This window comes from Barbus barbus, assembly GCF_936440315.1.
Source record: "Barbus barbus genome assembly, chromosome: 36".
Taxonomy (NCBI): Eukaryota; Metazoa; Chordata; class Actinopteri; order Cypriniformes; family Cyprinidae; genus Barbus; species Barbus barbus.
The window spans coordinates 27902730-27929353 of NC_136714.1; the positions used below are offsets into that span (position 1 = coordinate 27902730).

At 37.8% G+C, this 26624-nt stretch overlaps 2 protein-coding genes across 3 annotated transcripts; one reads left to right on the forward strand and one right to left on the reverse strand.

Annotated features, from left to right (window-relative positions):
• Positions 1 to 2906: 2906 nt before the first annotated feature.
• On the forward strand, positions 2907 to 6518 carry LOC306856237 (melanoma antigen recognized by T-cells 1-like). Its single transcript, XM_079395384.1, has 5 exons — positions 2907 to 2987; positions 3973 to 4078; positions 4183 to 4279; positions 4646 to 4765; positions 5726 to 6518. Exons 2-5 carry the CDS (start codon positions 3987 to 3989, stop codon positions 5792 to 5794), a joined length of 378 nt encoding a protein of 125 aa, XP_079251510.1. The 5' UTR covers positions 2907 to 2987; positions 3973 to 3986; the 3' UTR covers positions 5795 to 6518.
• On the reverse strand, positions 6390 to 26001 carry LOC306856236 (putative bromodomain-containing protein 10). 2 transcript variants are annotated; one of them, XM_079395382.1, is made up of 11 exons: positions 25391 to 26001; positions 24608 to 25183; positions 22792 to 23019; positions 18949 to 19330; positions 18106 to 18484; positions 16563 to 17129; positions 14831 to 14910; positions 12266 to 12352; positions 11808 to 11923; positions 11183 to 11379; positions 6390 to 10879 (listed from the first exon to the last, which is right to left on the reverse strand). In XM_079395382.1, exons 2-11 carry the CDS (start codon positions 25063 to 25065, stop codon positions 7314 to 7316), a joined length of 6060 nt encoding a protein of 2019 aa, XP_079251508.1. In that variant the 5' UTR covers positions 25066 to 25183; positions 25391 to 26001; the 3' UTR covers positions 6390 to 7313. The 2 variants fall into 2 exon arrangements, with proteins under 2 accessions (XP_079251508.1, XP_079251509.1); XM_079395383.1 differs by having other exon boundaries at positions 22834 to 23019; positions 25391 to 25996.
• Positions 26002 to 26624: the final 623 nt, after the last annotated feature.

A 26624-nucleotide genomic window follows, 5' to 3' on the forward strand; every position in this document is an offset into this window, starting at 1 on the left:
CTCTTGAACAAGAGACCGCGTCAGAAGCGTCTTGACTGGACTGCTGCTGAGTGGTCCAAAGTTATGTTCTCAGATGAAAGTACATTTTGCATTTCCTTTGGAAATCAAGGTCCCAGAGTCCGGAGGAAGAGAGGAGAGGCACATAATCCACGTTGCTTGAGGTCCAGTGTAAAGGCCAAAGGAGCCCCAACTAAATATTGAGTGCTGTACATGCTCATACTTTTCAATTGGCCAACATTTTTTTTTTTTAAATCTTACTTGTTCACCTTTTGCTTCTTTTGCATTTCTCAGACATCTTCATAAGGCCATAGAGGATGCCTACAAAAATGGAGCTAGGGTCTTGTACAATCAGGCCAGGAACACTGAATAAGGAGATTAGAGAGGCTAAGAGGATGTACGCTTAAAGTTGGAAGATCAGTTCACTTCCAATGACTCAGCTTCAGTGTGGAAAGGTCTGAAAACAATCACCAACAAGACACCCTCCCCAGCACTGAGGCGAATCAACAACTTGCTGAAGACCCAAATTAGTTTTATTGTAGATTTGAAACCCCCCACACCTGGTCTGACCATCTCCTTACACAACCGTTAACACCTCCAGCAACCCCCCCTCTCTCCCACACCTGCACTTCAGATCAGTGAAGATGGTGTGCGTCAGGTCTTCAGAAACAACAAGAGAAGAAAGGCACCAGGCCCAGACAGTGTGTCCCCAGCCTGTCTGAAATCCTGTGCTGATGTTTGGCCTTCAACACCATCATCCCAACACTCCTCCAGACAAATCCAGCTCTCTGTCCCTAGCTCTGTCTGTCAGTGGATCACCAGGGAAATTCATGTCAAACGGCCGCTCCACCAGCACTGGCGCCTCTCAGGGCTGCGTACTCTCCCCACTGCTCTTCTCCCTCTACACCAACGACTGCACATCTAAAGACCCCTCTGTCAAGCTCCTGAAGTTTGCAGACGACAGCACACTGATCGGCCTCATCCAGGACGGTGACGAGTCTGCTTACAGACAGGAGGTTAAGGAGCTGGCTGTCTGGTGCAGTCTTAACAACCTGGAGCTTAACACGCTTATCGTTGATTTGATTGCACAGATACTATTTAAACTAAACTGATCTAGAAAATGACATCTCTGAATTCAATAATGAAATGCCTTTAAATGAAAATTGAGTGTTTAATCTTATCATTATACATTACTGACACTCTATCTTCCAATTTGATACTGTTAAGTGCTTTGGCACAACCTGTATTGTTAAAAGCGCTATATAAATAAAGCTGACTTGACTTGACACTCAAAACAGTGGAGTTGATCGTGGACTTCAGGAGAAACCCCCCTACTCTCCCCCCACTCATTATTATAGACCGCACTGGAGTCATTCAGATTCCTGGGAACCACCATCTCTCAGAATCTGAAGTGGGATACTCACATCAACTAAAAAAGGCTGCCGAGAGGATTATTGGTGCTCCCCTGCCCACCCTCCAAGAACTGTATACATCCAGAGTGAAGAAAAGGGCTCAGAAAATAGCTCTGGATCCCTCACATCCAAGCCAGCCCCCTTCTGAACTTTTGCCATCTGGCCGGCGCTTCAGAGCCTCAAATACCAGGACAGCCAGGCACAAGAATAGCACAACTGTACATACCATTTATTTTAATTTCTATTATCTGATTCTATTTTAAATTAACTTTTTCTATTTTTGTCTTCTACCCAATTTGCTCTGAATATTGTATTGAGGTTTATTTACAAGAATTGCTAGAGAATGTCATAGTCTTATACATTCGCAAAGATGCATTCAAATTTTTTGCAAATATTTAAAATGATACATGGAAAATAAATATACATTTGTTTTATATGAAGTGTTTTTTTTTTTAAAAACGAGAGATTCTGCATACCGTAGTTTGAGAACCAGTGATGACAGAGCTCTGAATATTATATAAAAAAAGAAAATGGACAGTCAAACTTTTGTCATAATATTTTTATTTTAGTGCATTCGTCTTTGATGTCTTTATCTGCTACCTGTTTGTCTTGATTCTTGCTCCCTGCGTTGTTTATATATATATATATATATATATATATATATATATATTTGTTCTTGTGCTGTACAAGTCCCAACATTATGAAGCCTACTCGTACAAGTGGCAATAAATAAATATTCAGTATGATGTCGCTCTCTACAGGTCATTGTTAACATTACAGCAGATCAACAGCTGAGAGAAAATAATCTTATGAACACATTAACAGTAGCAGTAAAAATGAACAATATGACTTTCTAGAAAGCTGCTTTGAAACCATCTGTATTGTAAGAAGCATTAAATAAAACAGCTACATCATGTCACTTGCAAAAGTGAAAACTATACATGTAGTGATTTCAAAGGTTTACGGTATTCTTCAAGCTGCTGTAGCCTATACTTGCATATTTCTAGTACTTTTATTATATTTTTAATACATCTTTCTTTAACACCTTGTATGGGTGTCTAAATGTGCACATATGTATATTTAATGTTACTAAATTGCCAAAAAGCCATAACCTATAAAGTAATTTGACTGTGAATCTGAATCATACAGTGATCACAGCACACATCTGAGACCAGGTCTGCATCACATACATACAGCATTTGCAACTTTACAAATACAGCCTCAAGACTTTAATGCATTTAAATATTTCTAAATATCTGTAGAAATGAAATGATTAAATTGTCACAGTAATAAACTCTGAGCAAAACTCATGCATGGTTTAATTATCATAGAAACTAATTTCACATAAGCATAAACATTAGTTTAAACTGTAATCTAGTTACAGTTTGCCCTGAACATCCCTGAGATGAATGATGCTGAAGTGAGGTATGTTACCGCGGGAAAGGCAGTCAGCAGACTTCACGCTGGATAACTGCTGAGTGAGAGAGCTGAACCCGTGACGGTCATGAGAACTTCTCAAGAGCTTTGAGTCACACACACACACACCGGCAGCTCTCACAATCACATTACACAGATCAGGTAAGAGCTCAGGCACTTCCACTAACACACTAACAAGATACAGGTTTCACTGCATCTGCTGCATGAACATTTCATTTAAGAATTTGATTTTATTTAATTTTAGGCTGTTTTTCCACATAGAGAGTCACTGAATGCTTGGTTAATGTTAATGCTGTGTCATATTAGATGTGTATGAAATAGATTTGTTATGAAATACAAGAAATTTAATTTTGCAGCTGGAACAATGACTAGTTTGGGAGCAAAAAAAAAAAAAAAGCAAAATAAATACTTTTTTTTTTTGCATTATGGCATCATTTAACACCTCAAATTCTCATTTATTATTAATATTTAAATTGCATCATTTTTACATAGGGTACTATTAATTGCACTACTTTAAGCAGATTATTATTTTTTTAAAAAGCTTAAGTTTTTTATTGTAAAATCTTACTATATTACAATAAAAAGAACTACAATTTAATTATCGTGGTAATGTCAATTAAAAAATACATACTATAAATTAATGGTACTAAAAGAATGCTTCATTTTCATGCAAAATATAATTTCATATTTCTCTTTTGGATTCAGGGTGAAATAAAAATTGATTCATCATAAACATATTAATGGTACTGAAAGCATGCTCAAATTTCATGCAATTTTGGGGGGTTAAATTAAAATTAAATTATAATGACAATGTCACAAAACTATATATAGTAAGGGTATTAAAACATACTTAATTGTCATGCAAAATATAATTTCTTATTTAAATTAAAAATGTAATTATGACAATATCACACAAATATATTACTGAAAGCACATGCATGTAAAACACAACTTATTCATTCTTTTGAATCGGGTTTGAATTTAGACCTGGACATGTGTTCAAGAGAGTCACCTTTTAATTTATAAACCCATCTCATACTACAGCTGAAATATACGGTTGTAAATCACTGTAGTTTGTCATATTCAGTGTTGTGTAGTTTCTAATGTGCTGTTATTGATTTTTCAGGCGTTTTGTTCATCATGTCTTACGGTGGATCAGGTTCAGGTTCTCGAGGTGAATTCAGTGTTCATTTCTCCAGCAGACGTGGAGCAGGACTCATCAGAGCTGAAGAGTGTGTGAAGATTCACTCAAACAGCATCAAACACCTGCAGCAAACTACAGACACTTCATCTAAACTCTCTCTCTCTGTGTGTGTGTGTGTGTGTTTATACACAGGGCTGCAGGAATCGCTTTACTGGCCGTGATCCTCACAGCGCTGCTCATCCTGGGCTGCTGGTATTACCGCCGGCGGGGCGGATACAAGATGATCCGGGTGAGTCATGTGACCCACGGGACGGTCAGTTGATCACAATGTTACCCTGATCTCATAACGAGAGCATCAGAGCAGAGAAAAGTGCCAAAAACTGCATTACTGTCATACACCATGATGCTTGAAACACATGGGTTCAATTCCCAGTGAATGCATGATAAATGCACACCTTAAATGTAATGCAAATCACTTTGCATAAATGCATCTGCCAAATGCATGAATGTAAGTGTAAATAAATGCAAAAGTTGCATGTTTTAATAAGAAGTTGTACTTCTCAGTCAGGGTTCACAGAGCTGCAGCTGTGATGATTGTGGGATTTGCTCATGTGTTCGTCATGTGATTTCTTACTTCTCATCTGTGTGTGTTCAGAGCGGGGGAAACAGCGGTCAGTCGTGGAGAGAGATGATGAGAGCGGGTCAGTACAGCGAGTCTGGATCCGGAGAGGAGAACAAAGTGGCCTTGAACGAATTCAGCAACCTGCAACCAGCGGTACACACACACACACACACACACACACTTACCTCAGTGTCCAAATATACTGACAGTCACAAAAGTTCAATGACTATAATAATATATAGTTTTAAGAAGTCAGAAACATTCATTTTTAATATATGTGTATATTATTATTTATATATATATATATATATATATATATATATATATATATATATATATATATATATATATATATATATATATATATACACACACATTTTTTTTTTTTTTACTGACAGTAACAAAAGTTCAATGATTATAATAATATATGGTTTTAAAAAGTCAGAATTTTTTTTTTTGTATTTACTAGTAAATATATACACACACACTTTAAAAAAAAATTTTTGTAAAAAGTGCAATAAACAAACAGTATTATACAAATTAAATTAGTAATTCTGGCCTAAAGAGAAACGTAGCCTATATAATATAAGATTAGTAAAAAATATATATATATTTTAAGTCAGAAACATTAACTTTTATTCCATATAAATATTTTGTATTTAAAAATTGTATTTACTAGCAATAATTTTATACATATATGCACTTGAAAACTTTATTAGCCTTTTTTTATCCCGTTCACAATGAATCAACCTGAGTTTTTTCAAAGAACAAGTTTAACCAAGCTCGTTACCCACAATTCCACAGGGGATAAAGCAAGCATGTGACCTGCTACAGGGCAGAAAGGCTTTAGTTTGCATCATCAGTCGTGATGTGTGTGTGTTCAGCTGCTGTTCTCATGAACAGACCAAAGGATAAAAAACTCTCAAGTCCTTCAGTTCATGAAAATTCACTGAAATACTGCAAAACTAAACCAAAGTCATCAAATTAAGTGCTATCACACTTGTACATCTCTTTAGATAAAAGCATCTGCTAAATAACCATATAAATATCTAGTTTTATGTTTGTTTACTCACATCAGATGTGGTTTAAAGTGGTGTTTCTCCTCTCTTCCAGATTCCTAACGCTCCTCCAGCCTACGAGAAGATCGGCTCCGGACCTTCACCTTCTCCTTACTCACCATGAGTCACAAAATAAGGACAATCTGAGAATTTCTGTAATGTTTGTGGGATGATCAGTCACACAGCAGAAGTAAAGGTATACAGAACCAGCCCTACAGAGTTTTGCTCCAACCTTGATTAACTCTCACCTGCCTGTAGCTTTCTATTTACTCTTAGACCTTGATTACATTCCTCAGGTGTGCTTAATTAGGATTGAGCTGAGCTCTGCAGTGCCTTTTAAACACAATGTCATTCATCAGACAGAAGATCAATAAAGTTTAATATCCATTTAATCCCAAAATGTTTTTATTTTAGCTCAAAGTATTTAAAAAGAAAATGTCATTTGTGCCTAAAACTGGTAAGACGTTCTCAGTTGCAGATGCAGTTAAGTGTCTTCCAATATGAAGCATCAGTAGGGTAGATATTTCACATTAGTTGTCTATTTCTGTTCACAGTATTGTCTTCTAATGACCTGTTACTGATGATTTACTGATGACAATTTATCTTTATCAAACCTATCCCTGCTGAAAAAATCAAACTATTTTTTCATAGGTTTCCACTACAAACCATCAACTTTTAACCATTAAAAAATGTTTTTCTGTAGTGTGTTCTTGGACATGTTCCATTAAGATTTATTGGTTTTAACAAGCCACCAATAGAAGGCACCATTACAGTTTCCATTAAAAGCCAAGCTAGTTCAAAATCATGTTGTGCAAACTGTTCAATACAACTGAATAAAACATTACTGTAATAAAATACTGCATTTGTTTTCTTTAACCATTTCAACTGAAAAAATTAAAATAAAATTGTAATTTATCATCTTACACAGGGATTCTCAAACTGGGGTTCATGAAGGAACTGCAGGGGCTAATAATTAAATCACAAAAATTAAATTATAGTTACATTATATCATGAAATCACAGGAAAATAAACAGATTCAGCCGACAAAAATGTTTGGGAATCTCTGATCTAATGTCTGAACAAACTCAAAAGACAGGCACAGTACACCAATGTTTTCCTTCAGTCATAAATATGCCAAGTTTATTTTCAAGAATATAGACGAAACACAAAACCAAACTGTTATCAGATAATGTCTGATAATACTCAACCTATACCTGAATGCACTAACGCAGGCTTCAGATCAGCCATACATACTCTTAAAGAGACTGAAGACTGTTCTACAGAATAATATGAATCATTTTAATGGAAAATGCTACAAAACATTTGCATACAAATGGAGTAGAAAAGAGTCAGCCAAACAAATACTGTTATGTACATTACTGGCCATTTGAAATCTCCAAATTTCTATTTGTGAAACCAATTTTATTTACAACTCTACGGATAACAGATTTCCCCTCAATTTGTATTGTAAAGAGCAAAATGCGCAAAATATTAATTTAGGTATTTAGTATTCAGCCTCTCAACATGGGGCGATATGGAACCAAAGGAAGCCTACTTGTTTTCAACAAAGCCCAAAACATTGAATATACCTATGTGATCCTTTGTGATCACAACAGGAAAACAAGATGACCTCCAGAACCATTTCAGTGATTGGGTCTCCCCAAGGTATCTGGTTTTCTCAGTGGATCACTTGTGTTTAAAATAGGTACAGTAACGCTACTTGAGGAGGAACTGACCACTTGAGCGGCCATTGGCTTTGCCAATACTTGCAAGCTTGAGCCTGAGGCTTGAATGATATTTAAGACGGCACCATCTGGGCTCAACAAGAGTTTAGCAAGAGCGGGAACTTGTACAGGAACCGTGCTTTGACCTTGCGATTGCTGGGGTAAAATAACAGGCTTTCCGATTGTCCCAGGTTGCACGGCTCTGATAGGTGGACAAGGTGTCATTATGACTGTGCTCATAGATGGAGGAACGGTTGCAATGGGAGTGGCTGGACTGGCATTGTTTGCACCACCGATTGGTGGAACCGTTGCAACCGGAAGTTTCTGCATCCGTGATATCGTGCTGCTCATGGGCGGTACGGTTGCCATCGGCGAATGCCTTGGAATCGCAGCTTTCGCTGGTGGTACAACTGGTGCCACTTGGGTTTGGGATGGTCTTCCTTGCAAGAGCACTGGAGAAGTTGTGCTTAGTAAACCTCCTTGGGAAAGAGAGGTTTCTTTGGGACACCCGGTCATACCTTGTGATGCTGTAACTGAGACGTTGGAGGTTTGAAAGATAGGAAGTCTCACAATGTCTGAAGATACACCAGGATGCAGAGCTTGTGCTACTTGTGAAAGAGCAGTAGGACCAGACACATTCAATGGAGTTCTGGTGCTAAGTTGCTGACGGAGTTGATCAGAAGGTCCAACTTTTGCTAAGGGTTGCCTGAACGGTGTTACTAATCTCACACCTTGTACAACTGAAGGAACCGTGTGAGTAGCTGAAGTGTTTGGACCTCTAGAAACAGTGGAAGCAGGACTTAGGACTTGCAATCCTCCAGGACTGGCAAGACTTGGCCCTTGCAATCTTTGAGGACCAGCAGCACTTGGCCCTTGCAATCTTTGAGGACCAGCAGGACTTGGTCCTTGCAATCTTTGAGGACTAGCAGGATTTGGCCCTTGCAATCTTTGAGGACCAGCAGGACTTGGCCCTTGCAATCCTCCAGGACTAGCAGAACTTGGACCTTGCAATCTTTTAGAACCAACAGGATTTGATCCTTGCAAACTTTGAGGACCGGCAGGACTTGGCACTTGCAATCTTTGAGAACCAACAGAACTTGACGACCCTTGCATTCCTCCAGGACAAGAGTTGGATATAAGCAGAACATGGCTGCCAGGTGCAAGGCCTTGAGAAGGTACAACAAATCTTGTGCTATTGATCAGGAGCTGAGTTCCAGGGGCAAGTGGGGCAGTGGTGTTGATCACAATTTTCTCCTGAACACTCTTGGTGGTAGAAGTCAGAGGTCGGACCCCAGAGGCCATGACCACCGGAGGAGTTAAATTGGAGCTGCAACTCAATGCAAAAGTACTAGATACTGCAGAAGCGGAAGTATTGGCTGTTGTTTTAATCAGAGAGTGTGAAGTGCAAAGGGATGCGATCACTGGCTTGTTAGCAGTCACATTAATTGGTAGCGTAGTGTGTTTGGTAATTAGGCTTCCTGAATAAGAGGAAGATGTATTTGAAGTAGAGCTGACAGCCGATAACCCTGGTTTACAATGAAGAGTATTTAACGCTGAAACTGATGGAGATACATCTGGTTTCACAACTGACAAAAGTGCAGAGGAAGCCATGTGGCCGGTGCCTAGAGTTGAAAACGTGAGCGTTTTACCATTAACAGTCCGAGATACTTTCGAAGCACTTTCGGTATTCCCTGACAGACTTCTGCTTGCAACCAAACAGCTTTTTGGACCAATTTGGAGTCCACTTGTGGTTGAGGTCGCAGGTACTCTGGAGACGATCACAGGTGTATTTTTTGTTGAGGCTTCAGGTTTTTTGTTTGTGCCAAGTATTCTTGATGTTAACCCTGGGACACCGATGCTCTGGATGCTTGAACCAGAAGAAGTGCAGGATAAGGTCGCTCCCAAGTTGGGAATGACCTTCAACGCTGGTGTACTAGTAGAGGAAATGTTAACCTCTGAAGTTGAAGTCTCTTTTGGAATGGTAAGTGCTGAGTTGCTTATGAACATGACCCGAGATCCTGGCACGGTACAGGTTGCTGTAGTAGTGGTGACCTTTGAAGGGATATTTGGTGAAGGTGTGACCAGGAAAACCTTTTGGAGAGTAGACTGATCTGGAGTTGTGCTTCCAGGTTGAGCCCTTTTTTGTGGCGGCTTCATTCCACATTTAGAGACCATATTCTGCTGAGTGACATCTTTCACATTTATAAGGACACTATCACTGCCTTTGCTTGTAGCCAGGAGTGCAGATTTACCAGGGATTGTTGTTTTGCCAGTAGTGCCGTTATTGGAAATCTGATTCAAGGTTAAAGGAGTGACAGTCCCTGCCACAAAAGTAGACTGAGGAGTGACTCCGGGTAGAGATTTAGCAGCAATGGTGGCGGAAACAGCTTGTGTATAAGACGTGGAAGACTTTGACACCAGAAAGGCATGAAGTTGGGGCGAAATGTTAAAAATCGGGCTGGGTGGCAAAGCCCCTGTTCCACTTTCCGATGTCTGAACCTTCACCACTCCTGTGTTGCCTCCTCTCGTGGTGACAAGGATTGACTGAGAGTCTCTAATACACACTGTCCTGAGCTCCTGTTCAGCATCAGATTTGGCCAGACCACTGCTTGCTGATTTGTTCAGGGCCACCTTTGGTTCAGTAGTCTTTTTAGGCACACCAACAGTCGATAAGTTCCTTAAACTGGGAGTAACTACAGCAGACGGTGTTCTTACAGTGCTGGTATCTTTCAAAGGTGCCACTGGCTGGACAGGAACCTTGTTTTCCGGTATAGTGAACCCTGTAACATTGGACACGTACGTTGTAGTCTTAGGGACAGATCCAGAGGTCTGGGCTGCCTTATTCTCAGTGCTTTGAATCAGTAGATTTGAAGGCAGGATAACAACTTGTTGCATCGCCTTCACCCCTGATTTTTGATCCGATATTGATTGCACTGAAAAGTTTACAGAAGCACTTCCTTGCCTGAGAAGCCCCACGCCTCCTGCCGTCTTATACACCACTTGTCCAGTGCTTTCGGTTGCAGATGTCGTAGTTCTTGTTTCTGTAGAGACAGGTTCAAAGTGTTGCGTAGATGCACCGGTAGTTGATAATCGGACAGGTGGCGATGCTGTTTTGTTATGATCCCGCAGAGCCTGAGCCATCGCTGCAGCCTTCGGATGACTTATTAAGGTCACTTTGTTTCCAACACTCTTAGCCAGCAAAGCCTGGATCGGTTTGCAAGTCCCCTGAAAGCTACTCATAGTCTCTGGCAACACTGAAGCTTGTGGGTTCACTGTTGCTTGTTCCCTGGATGCAACTTCCACATTAAAATCAGATGTTAAGGAGCTCTCTGGGTCCATTTTGCCTCTTTTGCATGGACTCAGTTCCTCACTGATTGCACCAGTTTGGCGCCGCTTTGAACTGCGTGTGAAGGGTCCAGACTCTGACGAATGCATGACAACATCAGGTCTGTCCACTAGGCATCTTGATTCGTGATTTACATTCTCTGCAAAAGAGGGCAGCATGCATCAGTCAAAACAAACATCACACTCAATGTACTGAATGCATAAATGTCTTGAAAACAGAAACTAATGAACTGAAACATAAAATGCCTTTGAAACACTTTCTTGTAATAAATTCATCAGGCACATTCTATAACAACTACTGGCATATTGTTTGGTTAGTTATGCATTAGAAATTCAACAATCCTTTAGGGCATGTATTGTTTTTCTTCTTTGCATTGGCAAGAACTTACATAAAGGCCATGCAATTGGTAAAATTAGCCTTTTAAAATGTTAATCAGACTCACCTGTTGTCTCAGAATCTTCCTTTATAGTTTTGCCCATTTTGACTTCACTCTCTTCCAGTTTGTTTGTGGTCTCTGTGGACAAAAATCCATCTTTGCACGCAACTTCCCCAGTATCTTCTGTATCCATCTGCTCCCTGATAAAGTTCTCATATTCGGGGTGTTTTTTGAATTCGTCACACTCCTTTTTCAAGCGAGCTCTGTTGAGGACAAGGACAAGGATGAATTCACAAAGCCCTGTTGCCAGGAAAACATCGCCTCAAGGTAGAAAAGAAAAAAAAGAGAAAACATCTAGCTGCCTGTTGAATGCAGTGAGGTGTATCAGTCACTGCGCATTACAATGGAAAGCTCTTTCTTGGATATAATTCAAATTCACTTCCCAGATCACTTGAGAAAACCTTTCTTTGATCAAAAACAAGACTAAAATGCAGAAGTCTGAAAAACCACAATGTCAAGATTCACAAAGGGGAAAAATATGATTGCACAGATTTAAGATTTCCCCATCTATATTCAGCATGTGGGTCCACATTGTGGTTTCAGTGCAACAAGGTAAAATTATTTAGCTTTCAAACATTCCCTTTTGAAATTAAATTAAAGCACAGAAAAGGACTCATGTTTACTCCTTTACCTGTTCCTCTGGAAGGCCTTGACGAGTTTGGGTTCCCATGGTAACAGCTCATTAAGCAGCCTAATAAGTGTGATGTGCAACTCCTTCACGGCGGCTCTTTTGTGTGGCCATCGTCCCTGAAATACGGCATAAAGACACACATCACATACACATCCATGCATCACACACTAACTCATACTCGTCAAATTCATATCATGCTTGCATGCAAACAAACATGTTAAGCCACACTGAATTCGTTTATTTCACATTAAAATGCCAATCTTGCTTTAATAAAGTGATAATATCTGCACAATTCAGCATATACATTAAATGCATTGAAATTATTTATGCATCCAAAAATAAATAGTTGTAATTTAGTTACACATGTGCACAACATAAGTCAAAGGTAAAATACTGTCATATAAATTAGTTTGTGCAATAGTACATGCATGTATGTTTGTGTTCCCTCTCTTACTAACAGGTCTCTTTTTGCCGTCCAGTTCATCTAGTTGATCTTCTATTTTACTGATCAGGACTCTGAGATCATCCAGACTGGAGCAAACCAACTACAAAAGCAAGAAAGAAAGGAAGGAGAGATGGGAGAAAGAACTAAGGGTTAAAAAACATTTAATTATATATGTTTGCTTTTAATTGCATGCACTGTAAAACACTTTGGTTCAACTTAAATGTGTTCAATAAATAAAGGCTGAGCAGGGCTCGCAAAATTTCTAAATCCCTGGTATCCCTTCGGACAGGTACTCTTCAGATTTTGGTAGCCCGAAAATTAATTTAACTAGCCCAAATAAAATAAAGACCATAAATATCAATCAAACACATTTTCAATACACAAATATCAACGAATATCAAGGAAAGAGTTTTATTTGACTATTTACAAGGTATCTGCAGAATTCTTCAAAATATATTTAAGGCAATTTGAAAAATTATTTCTTATACCATTTAACGTATTTAAAACTGTCTAAGGCCTTAAAACCTCTTCAGTTTAGTCGTATCAAATTTAAGGATAAACTTTTTTTTTTGTATAAACTTTTCTCTATCGGTCAGATATTTCTGTCTCCTGAGCAAAAGCATTCTTTACACCAGACCTGTACAGCACACACACAAAAGAGTGTAACTTTTAACTTTAATGTGCTGTTTATATTTGATTTGACCCTTGATGTAACTAAATTATGTATATTTTAGGTTAAAGAGAAAACATGTTTACTGAACAATACACTGCAGTTAAAAGATTGGACCAATAAAGTTTATTAAAGAAGTTTCTTATGTTCATCAAGCCTGTATCTGATTTGATAAAAAATACTGAATATTATTTCACAAAATAAATGTTTTCTATTTTAATATACTTTAAAATGTAATTAATTCCTGTGAAGCAAAGCAGTATTTTCAGAGTCACATGATCCTTTAGAATCATTCTAATATACTGATTTATAATCAATGCTGGAAACACTTGTAATGCTTTTTTATTTTATTTTATTTTTTATACTGTATTTTTTGGGACCTGTGATATTTTTAAAATACAAAAAGTTAAAAAGAACAGTGTTTAGTCAAAATAGAGATTTTGTTTCAATATAAACTATTCAAACGTTTGGGGTTTCTTTTTTAAAGATACTTTTAAAAAGTTTAAAGAAAGTTCAATAAGCTTTATTCAGCAAGGATGTGTTAAATGGATAAAATTGATAGTAAACACTTCTATTGTTAGAAAATATTTTATTTTATTTTGAATAAATGCTGTTCTTTTAAACTTTTTATTAATCAAAGAATCAAAGAAAAAAGTAACAGTTTCAACACTGATAATAAATCAGTATATTATTATGATTTCTGAAGGATCATGGGACACTGCTGGAGTAATGATGCTGAAAATACAGCTGTGATCACAGAAATAAATGCTGTTTTATAGTATAGGTATTAAAATAGGAAACCAATATTAGAAATTGCAATAATATTTCACTATATCACAGTTTTTTCTGTATTTTTGAAATGAATACAGCCTTGATGAGCAAGAGACTCAAAAACAAGGTCAATTATTCATCAGGTTTATAATATAGCCCTAACATAATATATCATCAAAACAAACTATTTAAACTGATAGAATAGAATACAAACTTAAGCTGAGATCTGTAAGTTAAATATATATAAAAAAAGTGATTTTTCACATGTCATTGTGTTTGTGTCGTCTCTTGTGTTGAGCGCACCGCAACCATTGAAGTATTCAGTTCCTACAGCGACTCGTTTGGTGCATATCGTTCTCTTTCTATGAAACCGGCTCTAACTCTGTCGTGACATCAGCTCTAGAGCGGTTTGCCCGAGCATTGCTATTCTTTCCCTTTTACTGCGGCATTCAATCATGGCTTCCCAACTCATTTTTGTGTGCGTGAGGCACATTATTTCTTCTGCTCGTCCGCGGTGGAAGAAGAGCGCTCAGTTTAGAGGGAGCACTGCGTGGGAGTCCTGTATTTAAGGCCCGTCGGGCAGGACAGTGATGCATTTTGGTAGCCCGACTGGAAAACACAGTAGCCCCGGGACGTCGGGCTAGCGATTCTGCGAGCCCTGCTGAGTTGATTATTTGTTTAAATGAGTGTGGTTTTAATTATTCAGACATTATAATAAACTCTACCAAATGCTGTCCTCTAGTGAAGGTTGGAGAGAATACACAGCAAAACAAATCTCAGGTGACATGTTTTCAGATGCATTATGAGATTCTGGGCTCTCTACTGATGTCTGAAACATATAAATCTACTTATTTACTCACAAAAGCACCTGCTAAATAAGTAAATGCAAATCATCTGTGAAATGCAAAATACAAATGCTTAATCTTTTGAAAATAAAACTGAGATCAATAAAAAGGCTTTTCAAATAAGAGAATTTTGAAAGCAAATCTAACCAAACTAATAGTAAGTGCCTGATGACAAGGAATTAATTATTGCAATTAACTCGTGTATCGAGGTTTACTCACAATTATCCGAGCAGATCTGACTAACCAAGATTACTGATAATTTGTTTTGTAGGTAACGAAGGCTTCATCTGACCTGAAAGCTGGGTTCAGCTGGGAGTGGAGCAGATTCTGACGGTCTCCTCGCTAACATCGCCTTCCCATCAAACCTCTTTCCTGCAGACGGAGAAACACCACAGCGCATGAGCGAGAGCAAAAGCACATGACATCTAATGATTAACAGGAAAATAAAGATTATTCAGCACCATCAGGTATGTGCAAATAATGAGATGTGTGAGGACTGGATGCCTGTAAACAAACATATGAAGTCAAAGCTAGTTTTATTTCACTAATAGTATAATAGTATTGTGAATTATTCATCAGTGTTTATTGTTTATAATCTTTCATCTTTGATTGAACTTTGAGAAAACACAAGTTTTAAGTTTATTTTTTAAAAACACGAGATGCTGCAGAAGATGCAAGACGTGATTGCAACACTTTAATCTAGTGTATTAAAATATATATATATATATACACAGTATGTCACAGAAGTGAGTGCACCCCTCACATGTTTGTAAATATTTTATTATATCTATATATTTGATGTGACAACACTGAAGAAATGACACTTTGCTACAATGTAAAGTAGTGAGTGTACAGCTTGTATAACAGTGTACATGTGCTGTCCCCTCAAAATAACTCAACACACAGCCATTAATGTCTAAACCGCTGGACACAAAAGTGAGTACACCCCTAAGTGACCTAATGTTGTTATCGTTATCATGTTGGAATACTGTCCTGCGGCCACTGCCTTGCTAAAGAAGCTGACGGTAAAGGTGATGGACTGGCCTAGCATGTCTCCAGACCTAAACCCTATTGAGCATCTGTGGGGCATCCTCAAACAGAAGGTGGAGACACTTTGGGCCAAATTTGGACATTTTCTCTTAGGGGTGTACTCACTTTTGTGGCCAGCGGTTTAGACATTAATGGCTGTGTGTTGAGTTATTTTGAGGGGACAGCACATGTACTCTGTTATACAAGCTGTACACTCACTACTTTACATTGTAGCAAAGTGTCATTTCTGCAGTGTTGTCACATGAAAAGATATAATACAATATTTACAAAAATGTGAGGGGTGTACTCACTTCTGTCAGATACTGTATATATATATGTGTGTGTGTGTGTGTGTGTGTGTGTGTGTGTGTGTGTGATCGAACACTTTCAACCCATTTAAAGGAGTAGTTCACATGAAAATGAAAATTGTTGCTACCAGCAACTGTTTGGTTAACATTCTTCAAAATATCTTCTTTTGTGTTCAACAGAGGAAAGAAACTCTTGAGGGAGAGCAAATGATGACAGAATTTTCATTTTTGGGTAAACTATATTAATAATGGTAATAACAATAATACTAAATCTGATATATGCTGAAACTGAACCAAGCTCATAAATGTCAAAAATAAATACATATGCTATATTTTAAGCATTTCAGAATTTCGTGAATAATTCTGCTTGGTTATATAGTTTCAGAAGAGGTGCATTATAGCCTTCAGAGTATGGGGCAGTTTTATGGTACTTGCATGTTCATTTTATGATACTTTTGTTTCACGTTTTTTAAAATTAAAATATCAAATAACATTGTTTCATTTCTCCTTTTGTGTTCTATAGAAGAAAGTGAGTCACATAAGTTTGAAACGGCATGAGGATGAGTAAATGATGACAGAAAGATCATTTTTGAGTGAATTATTGCTTCAGTGCCAAACCTTCATGTTGACTTTAATGTCGCCAACCAAGACTAGTATAACTATGTGTTATTAATATGTGCTATTCACCCAGTTTGTGTCTCTTCCTCTTGTCTTTCTTCTTGATGTTTTTGGCGGCTCTTTGCAGGCTGCTTCTGGCCGTTCGGTTCTTCAAGCTCAGTTTGCTCGTCTTCGTTTTCTTCACGCCAAACTTCCTCTCTTTCTTCTTCTTCCTCTTCTGGGCTTGTGTCGGTCTGGATTCGTCCAGTTGCAGCCGTGTGTTTTCGGTCCAGAAACTATGAGATTCCTGCATCGCTCCGGAATAGTTCGCACAAGGGCTTCGTTCCTCGGCGCTCAAGTGATTCACATCATTTCTAGGACTTCTGTGAGTGTTCAGAGCCGGCGAGACGCCTTTATAGCAGCTGTCTCCGACTCTGAAACACGGCTCACAGTCCGACTCCTCGTCTTTGAGCCGCCTGTCCTCCGTCAACTTTCCTCGGACGCTTACAGAGTCCAGAGAATCTTCTCTGCACCACGAGGGAACGCCGGAGGAGCATTTCTGATCCAGATCCTCCTCGTCAGCGAGAGAATCTTCTTTCACGTCCCATGTGTTCGGCTCCGTCCTGCTGGAGCTTTCCTCCTCCACCTTTACTTCATCTGCAGACACACACAGATCCTTCTTAGATTCAACGGCAATGTAGCCAAAGCATTAAGCAATAAACATCTTATATGCATGTATAAATGTGTAAATAATACAAAGTTTAAAATAATTAAAAAATGATAGTAAAGTGTAAATAAAATAATTTAAAAATAATTAATAATGAAGAATAAATCAACAATATAGCGTAAATGAAATAATGAAAAAAAGCAAATTAAATGTAAATTAAAAAATTAAAAATAAAATAAGTGAAATATAAATAAAATTAATAACTAAAAATGTCATAATAAATTATATAAATAAATTTCAAAATGATGGTAAAGAATATAAATTGTTAAAGTAAAATATAAAATATATAAATAAGATGATTCAAAATAATAATAGTGTAAATTAAATCATTAAAATAAATAATACACGATATACATAAAATAATAAATAAGAGTAAATAATACAAATGGTTAGGGATAAAATACAAATAAAATTTATTAAAATCAATAATAATAGTGTACATTAAAATAAAAAAATAAATGACGTATAAATAAAATAAGTGAAAAGTGAAGAATAAATTAAATGAAAAGATAAACATAAATAATAAATCAAGTATAAAAAGTGAAGAGTAAATAAATAAAAAACAATACAGTGCAAATACACATTAAAAAATTATATAAATAGCAAATGGCGTATAAATAAATAAAAATAAACTAGATAAAAAAATAAGTGTAAATACAATTAGTTCAAATAAATAAAAAATAAATAAAATAATAAAGTGTAATTAAAATAAAAAATAATAAACAAAAGGTAAATAAAATAAAATTTATAATAAGTGAAGTATAAATAACATTCTTAAAATATAATCAATAAATGAAATGTAAATAAAGTAAATAATCAATAACAAATGATAGCTAAATAAAAAATTGAAAATAAAATAAACAGTAAAAAAAAAAAAAAAAACTTGTAATAACAAAAACAGCTCACATGCGTCGTCCTTGACCTCTGACCCCTCCGGTTCGTGGGATCTGGTGACCTGGATCAGCGGCAGCGGCAGCTCGACGGCTCCGCAGGGGGTCTGGCTGTAGATCCGCAGGTCAGCACCACAGAAGTGTGGGAAGTGAATGTAAGCGTTGTCCTGAGCGTCGTAGCCCAGGATGGACTCGCGGCACTCGTGGATGGGCTGCGCGAGCACAGCGTCCTGCACCTCCTTCTGCGTCTCGTAGACGTGATCGCAGAGGCCCTTCAGGAGCCAGACGCGCTGCTGGAGGGGCAGCAGGTGGAAGGCCGTCTCCTCCAGAGGACTGACCGCTCCTAGCGTCCAGAAGAACTGCCGGCAGAGCCCGAGGCGCTCCGCACGCGCCGCCTGATAACAACATCAGCATAATAATAAAAAAACACTCACATGATTCCTCCTTGACCTCTGACCCCTCCGGTTCCTCCTCGGAGTCGGGGCACATAAGTTACAGCGATATCATAAACTTGATCGCACAGATATTAGGGGTGTAACGGCACACAAACATGACGGTTTGGAACGGACTTCGCTTTTGACGTCACGGTTCAGGGAAAAACTAAACATAAATTGTTGAAATACGATCATTTATACAGTTGCTGTCATAACTTGTTTCATAAAAGATTTATTTAAACATACGTTAAATAATTAAGACTAACAGGTAAAGTAAAATATAATGAGTATATAGTCTAATATGTCTCAAAATGCTCTTCTCTAGACTTAAAGCTGCTTTGACACAATCTTTTTTGTTAAAAGCGCTATATATATTTGAAAGCATTTGAAAGTTAAAAGCTCTGTATGAATGAGGGTGACCTGACCTGGCGTGGCTCCTCGGCGCGGCCGACCGCTCTGTACCAGCTCTGGACGCGGCGGCGCAGCTGGCTCTCCCACTCTCTGTAGGGCATCGGCGGCCGGCGCTGGACACCGGATCTCTTCTGCGGGTGACAGAGCAGCGCCGTCATGATCTTAGCCAGGAGCGAGCTGCAGCGCGGCATCAGCAGACAGCGCTCCAGCTCGTAGAAGACGATCTCGGGGAGGTGGAGCGCCGTCTGAGCCAGGCACAGGAAGTGACCGATGGCAGGAAGTTCCCACAGACTCCAGAGCGGACACGGCTCGGCCAGAGACAGCAAGGAGCTCTCCCACTCCTCCAGCTCCTTCACCGAAGCCTCCTCGGCCTCCTTACGCTCCTGCTCTCGCTGCCTGCGTCACACAGAACAGTTTGCTTTATTTGACAAAATGTAAAACATAATACAAAAAAGTGCAACAAGACTAATTCATACACATTTCAAAACTGTCAAGGATAAAATACACAAAAAAGCCATTGGCGTATTTCCATTGTGGTCCTCAATATTTAAAAAAATGGGCGAACAAATCATAAATGAAGTGCAATCCACAACAATTTCAGAAACTCACCACACAAACTTCAAAACATCAATAATAAACAAGCATTTTTCAACTTCCCTTCTAAAAATACTATCAACTTCAATACACCCAGATCATTTACGCTAATGACGCTCACACAAGCACATAACATTCATAACATAACACATGTTATAGATTTAGGTGTGATAAAGAAAACTCAGAATACGCAGAAACTCAAAGCTCTTTACTACAAACTGCCAAAATAATAGAAATTATGACAAAAATAATTACAACAAATTGCATTAATTTATGACAAAAATATTAATATTGTATCTTTTGAAAACTTTTGAGGAATATATAAATATACTATTGTATAATCAAATTAATAATAATAATTTATCTATAATATTTATTTTACATTCTTTTAAGGAATATATGACAATTAAGAGACTTTATCAATTTTATACAGTGTACCTCTTATAAATAAATAAATAAAAATGCAATGTTTTGTTATAAAGGAATTGTTTTTTTTGTTTTTTTTACATTTTTAAAAGATAGACTGATAAATTAATTTATGAATTACTCTCATTACCACAATGATAAATTTGTTTATTTGTTTACAGAAACAATTATACAGAAAACATGAAATCTGGGAAAAAAAATTAAAAAAGCACAATATTGTTAAAATTTTAATAAAATGTTAAATTGCTGAAGTTTTGTCAATTCTGTTGATTAGACATGCTTTCTGGTTATCAAAATTAAAACAGATTCCAGAAGATAATTAATTTGAATAAAATCTCTTGGGGGGGGGGGGTATATGGAATCTTGGAGAAAAAAATAGGGTCCTGCTGTTAAAGTTTTAATCACAAATTAAATTATTCAAATTTTATTAATTCAGTTAATGAAACATGCTTATTGATTATTAAAAAATGTATTATACCTTTAAAATGGCATCCAGGAAAAATCAAATGGGAAACAGAATTTGGGAAAATAAATAAATCGGCATCTAAGGAAAAAATGTAACGTATATCATTGGGTTTGTTACTGTTAAAATTGCAATAAAATATTTAATTGATGAAGATGAATGAATTCAGTTGGTTAAATATGCTTTCTGATTAGAAAAATGTAAAGTATTAAAACGGAATCCAGAAAAACATTTTTATTAAAATTTGGGAAAATATTAAATGGAATTTTTGGAATGTTAAAATGTTAGTAAAAGATTAAATTATTAAAGTTGTATTTATTCCGTTGATTAAACATGCTATTTGAGCATTAAAATGTAATTAAATCATTAAAACTAAAATAAAAAAAATTAATTTTAAATTCGGAAAAAATTAAATGGAATTTGGGAAAAAATAGAATGGATGAATTCAGTTGATTAAACATTCCTTTTGAGAATTAAAATGTAATTAAACCATTAAGGCCCGGTTTCACAGACAGGGCTTAGACTAAGCCAGGATTAGGCCATAATTCAATTAGGACATTTAAGTAATTTTTATAAACGTGCCTTAGAAAAGAACAAAACAAAGGCACTGATATATTTAAAAGGGGTCATATGATGCTTTTTAAAGATCATTATTTTGTGTATTTGCTGGAACAGAATATGTTGTCATGCTTTAATGTTCAAAAAACACATTATTTTTCAATTACTGTACATTATATTCTCTCTCCGCCTCTCTCAAACGCTTCGTTTTCTACAAAGCGAGATGATTTCTGACGGGCTACACTTCGCTGTGATGTGACCCTGCTCCACTCACACACCTGAATGCATCTACTTTCGGAAGCCCAAATAAAGTGCTTCTGCTTTCGCACAGAAACACACAGCGTCTCCCTGACACGGCTGCATCAACACTACTGCGGTTCTTTCTTTGCGTGAACATTTGGACGGCATTACGCAAATATTTCCACACCGTGACGTAGACATGTGGGGCGTGTTTGAATGAGCCGTTTTAGGAGGGCGTGGATGAGTCTTAACTTTTATAAAGAATATCTCTTTGGTTTTGAGCCTTTAGTCTCTGCAACTTCAGGGATCTTATCTATACACAATCAGCTTTCTAACACTCCACAGAGAACGGAAAACTTGAAATCGCATCACATGACCCCTTTAAGATCAGTCAGTGCAAGTTTCTTTTACTTCAAACAGCTCAGACTTACAGTTTAGTCTAGGACTAGGCTTAAGCCTTGTCTGTGAAACTGGAGGTAAATCCACAAAAATTAAACGGAAAACATAGAAACTGTGATTTACAGGTACATCTCAAAAAATTAGAATATCGTGAAAAAGGTCAATATTTTTCGTCACTCATTTCAGAAAGTGAAACCCATATATTATATAGATTCATTACACAGAGTGAAATATTTCAAGCCTTTATTTCTTGAAATTTTGAAGGAAGCATGAAGTGCTCTAAAATCTCCTGGTAGATGGCTGCGTTGACTGTGGACTTCAGAAAACACAGTGGACCAACACCAGCAGATGACATGCAGCCCAAATCATCACTGACTGTGGAAACTTCATACTGGACTTCAAGCAACATGGATTCTGTGCCGCTCCACTCTTCCTCCAGACTCTGGGACCTTGATTTCCAAATGAAATGCAAAATGTACTTTCATCTGAAAAGAGGACTTTGGAGCACTGAGCAACAGTCCAGTTCTTTTTCTCCACAGCCCAGGTAAGACGCTTCTGATGTTGTCTCTGGTTCAGAAGTGGCTTGGTAGCTCTTTTCCTGAAGACGTCTGAGCGTGGAGACTCTTGATGCACTGACTCCAGCTTCAGTCCACTCCTTCTGAAGCTCTCACAAGTGTTTGAATCAGCTTTGCTTGACAGTATTCTCAAGCTTGCGGTCATCCCTGTTGCTTGTGCACCTTTTCCTACCCAAATTCTTCCTTCCAGTCAACTTTGCATTTAATATGCTTTGATACAGCACTCTGTGAACAGCCACAGCTTTCAGTAATGACCCTCTGTGACACCCTCTTTGTGGAGGGCGTCAATGTTCCTCTTCTGGATCATTGCCAAGTCAGCAGTCTTCTCCATTATTGTGGTTTCAAAGAACAAGACATACCCTGAATTTATACTGTAGGGATGGTCATTAATTGAAACTCAAATTTATAAATATTCTAATATTTTGAGATACTGATTTTTGACTTTCATGAGCTGTAAGCTCTAATCATCAAAATTAAAACAATTTTTTAAAATGTTTTACTTTACATGTAATGCATCTAAAATATATGAAAGTTTCACTTTTTGAAATAAGTTACAAGAAAAAATGAACTTTTTCACAATATTCAAATGTTTTGAGATGTACCTGTAAGTGTAACAGGTTGCTGATGATGTGAGTTGTTTTGACCTCTTCTCTTCTTTAGCTCGCTGCAGCTCCTCCAGTCTCAGCGCCTGCACCATGATGGACTCGCTGCTGGCCAAACTCCGCGGCACTGACCGCCGTCTGGACGACGAGCCGACCGCCGCTTTCTCATCCTCTGTCCCAAACCGGCCTCTGGAGGTCACGGCCAGCGTGGTTTTCTCCCGCAGCGTCCTGACCATCAGCAGAGAAATCAACACAATCACTGAGAGTCTGTCTGAACAGATGATCAGAGTCATCAGGAACAATGGCGTCGCTAGAAATACTGGAAACATAGATGCAATATTTCTTGTTAATTTGACTGAATATTGTAGGATTTGGTCAGATGTGATGCACAGAACAATCAACTTCTTTTTGATCATTTTTGTTCGTCTGAGTTAAGGTCATTGCACACTGAGTCTAACATTTTTGTATGTGTTTTTTTTCGGATTCATAACCCTTCCTATCTTGCTGCGAATGCAAAAACACAGAAAATCGAACCTGATCCGATTTTTTATGACGGATGAAAGTTTCGGAGGCAGTGTGTAAACGTGATTGACACACCGTGAGGTCGTATTTATTTTTTAATTTCGGATGAGAATTTCAGACAATAACCTTAAATCTAATCTGAATACAGTCAACTAGATTAATAAAGCATCATGAAACGCTTTAATGGCAAAAAAAAATAAAATGTAACTAATAAATATCACCATACTTCTATGAAAGCCTGTTTTTTGCCACGTAAGAAGAAAATAATTAAAAGTTTTTCAATGCTATGTTTGAATATGCAAAAATGAGGCATTATCTTACTAAAAATGTGCTAATATGCATATATTTACATATGAACATTGGATAAAGCCAGGTTCAAAACTCTTGTTTGATTTTGTTGTCACATTAGAGTTAAAGAGGTCATCATCGGATGCAAAATTCACTTTTACATGGTGTTTGAACATAAATGTGTTGGCAGTGTTTGTACACATCTACCTTAGAGAGGGGCGGGGTCAGCAGAGCTCATTAGCATTTAAAGAGACATGCACCGAAACAGCTCGCTGTGAACAGAGCTGATTTTGACAGGGTAAAAAGGGTGTTTTTACAGTACCATTGAGAAATTTCAACTAAAGTATGTTATAGACTTTTCATGAAGACCCTAAAGAATCATATCAACTTATGGAAAAAGGGCATCCGATGACCCCTTTAAAGGTTTTTTTCCAGAGGTGATTTCTCTTTTTACTTACTTACTTTTACTTTTGTCATTTAGCAGACACTTTTGTCCAAAGCGACTTACAAATAAGATAAAAATATTTTATCATTCCATAAATCAGAAAATACTGTCAACAGACAGAAAACAAACACATTTTCACCATGTTTTGAGGAGTAAAATGTTGTCTAAATCAGTGTGAATGAAATATGAACAAACCTTCAGAATATAGAGAGGAATAAAACTGTAAAGTTAGCTTTTTGTAAAAGGAAAAAACTCTAAAGATATGGATTGGAATTGAATACAGATGCATATAAATAAAGTGCAATAAAATTGTTTTCTTTTTACTAATCTGAAAAAAAAAAACACTTCATGTAACAACAAATTTGAGAGTAAAATCTCAAAACTGGCCATTGCATGCATGCATGAATGTATTTTGGATGTTTTCTTTCCACTAGTCTGAAAAAAACACAATGAAAAGCCTAATTTGGAACCAAAATCTCTAAATTGACCACTGCATGAAGACCAATGGTTTTGCATGCAATGTCTCATCTCAAACTTCTCGCCACTGATTTTTCTTTTTACCTGGACAACAAGGTCAGCTTTTGCTCTAGAATGACCTCCAGTTTCTGGGCTTGTTTGGAGATCCAGTGATCGACGCCGTGAAAGCGGTAACAGTTCTCTAGCATCAGTCTAAAATCTGCCACGAACGCCGTGATGGACTCATACTCGCGATTCACGAACTTATCATCCATCTTTCTGAAGCACATCTCGGCGTGGTCCCTGGGGCCAATGGGACGCCAGAACGGGGCCGTGATGGACTTATGCTTCTCTGAGAGGAAGCTCTGAAATATTCTGTGTGCCTGCTGGATCTCGGGCGTGAGATCGTCCTCATCGTCCGTGAGATTCTCCAGCGCTGATTGGTCAGTCGAACCGTTGCAGGAGGCCAAGGTCAAACGGAGGTTCGGGTTCATGTCCGGGGAGGCGTGTGACGTGGATTCACACGCGTGTGCGTTCTCGCACGAGTCCGAATGAGGCTTCATTCTCCTGCCGTGATGCTGAGGGCCTCGCTCACCTGCACAGGTAACGTTACCACCAGCATCATCTGTCAATCAATGTCAATCTGTCATCACAAGAAGCCATTGCTGTTCCAGATGGAGACTGTTTGAAGACAAACAAAACACTTTAATTACACTACTAAAAGAACTTCCTAGGATCATTATAGCATGCTAATTAACACCTGATGAATAATGCATTTCTATAAACAATCTGCTTAAACTCATTTAAAGTGCATTAACCCCCTCAAAATTACGTTCATCTCTCATTCTCGTCATCGTGGTAATGTTTCGTGAGTTTTTAAGACATTACCGGAGCGCTGTTCTGTGTTGTCGAGTGAAACATTAAACCACCCGCACTAGGCCGCACCGACAGCGGCCTCGATTTGACTCTCACACACGGGAGGGCTCGCCTGAGCCGGGCAGCCGCCGCTCTCTCTCCCGCCGACCGCTGAAGCTCATAGTTCCAGTGCGGCTCGATTTGTCAGTAAACACAGATGAAACCCGAAGCACGGCTGTTCTGCAGCGTCACGAAGGAAAATCTGACAGATTGTGCGAAAAATGAGCGGCGGAGAAACGCGTGCTGATGTAGAATGACTTGAAAGAAACACGGCGACATTCACAAAACGCTCTGTGTGTGTGTGTGTGTGTGTGTGTGTGTGTGTGTGTCTCTCTCTCTCTGTGTGTGTGTGTGTGTGTGTGTCTCTCTCTCTGTGTGTGTGTCTCTCTCTCTGTGTGTGTCTCTCTGTGTGTGTGTCTCTCTCTCTGTGTGTGTGTCTCTCTGTGTGTGTGTCTCTCTCTCTGTGTGTGTGTGTGTGTGTGTGTGTGTGTCTCTCTCTCTGTGTGTGTGTCTCTCTCTCTGTGTGTGTGTCTCTCTGTGTGTGTGTCTCTCTCTCTGTGTGTGTCTCTCTGTGTGTGTGTCTCTCTCTCTGTGTGTGTGTGTGTGTGTGTGTGTGTGTTTGCAGAAAATATAAAACTTTACATACTCTTCATATTTAGTAAAGCAGCGCTAAAACCCATGTTTTATTAAACGCAAGGAAAGGCACTGAAATCTGACTCTTTGCTCCAGAAACATGTCAGTATTCTAGAATATTCTCTTTATTTGACATAAACTCACACATTCTGTTCATCTGCTCTTCTCAAGTCAAAATAATATTTTTTGAGAAAATCAACAATATTGTTCTCAGTAAAGATTCCAGAGTAAATCTTGAGTTTATTTCTGAATTATGATTTGAATTAAACTTGAGCAGAAAGTCTGAAATCTTTAAATCTTATAAAAACCTAGAAAATGTCAAGAAAATGTCCGGATCATATTTCATCCTCAAAATCAAGGAAAATAAAGAAGAACATGAAGAAAATGAAAGTCTATTTTTCTTTATTTTGTAACACGTTAATAGACTATTACTGTGTTAGTTATTATGTGATTATTATTATATTAATATTATGATATGCTTAATTATATTTTCATGATATTTTAGCACTTTAAAATTCTTCATAAACAAAATATTAAAATATTAATATGTATCATTTTGTAAAGAAGAAAATAC

Bases quoted from the DNA above. Each gene is read 5' to 3' on its own strand.
- LOC306856236 (XM_079395382.1), bottom strand. From the start codon at position 25,065: ATGAAGCCTCATTCGGACTCGTGCGAGAACGCACACGCGTGTGAATCC. The intron at 19,331-22,791 runs GTACATCTCAAA...TGTGTGACGCAG, and splicing joins GCAACCTGTTACACTTACAG to GCAGCGAGAGCAGGAGCGTA. The intron at 17,130-18,105 runs GTGAGCTGTTTT...GTGTGTCTGCAG, and splicing joins AGAGGTCAAGGACGACGCAT to ATGAAGTAAAGGTGGAGGAG.
- LOC306856237 (XM_079395384.1), top strand. From the start codon at position 3,987: ATGTCTTACGGTGGATCAGGTTCAGGTTCTCGAGGTGAATTCAGTGTT. The intron at 4,079-4,182 runs GTGTGTGAAGAT...GTTTATACACAG, and splicing joins GGACTCATCAGAGCTGAAGA to GGCTGCAGGAATCGCTTTAC. The intron at 4,766-5,725 runs GTACACACACAC...CCTCTCTTCCAG, and splicing joins TCAGCAACCTGCAACCAGCG to ATTCCTAACGCTCCTCCAGC.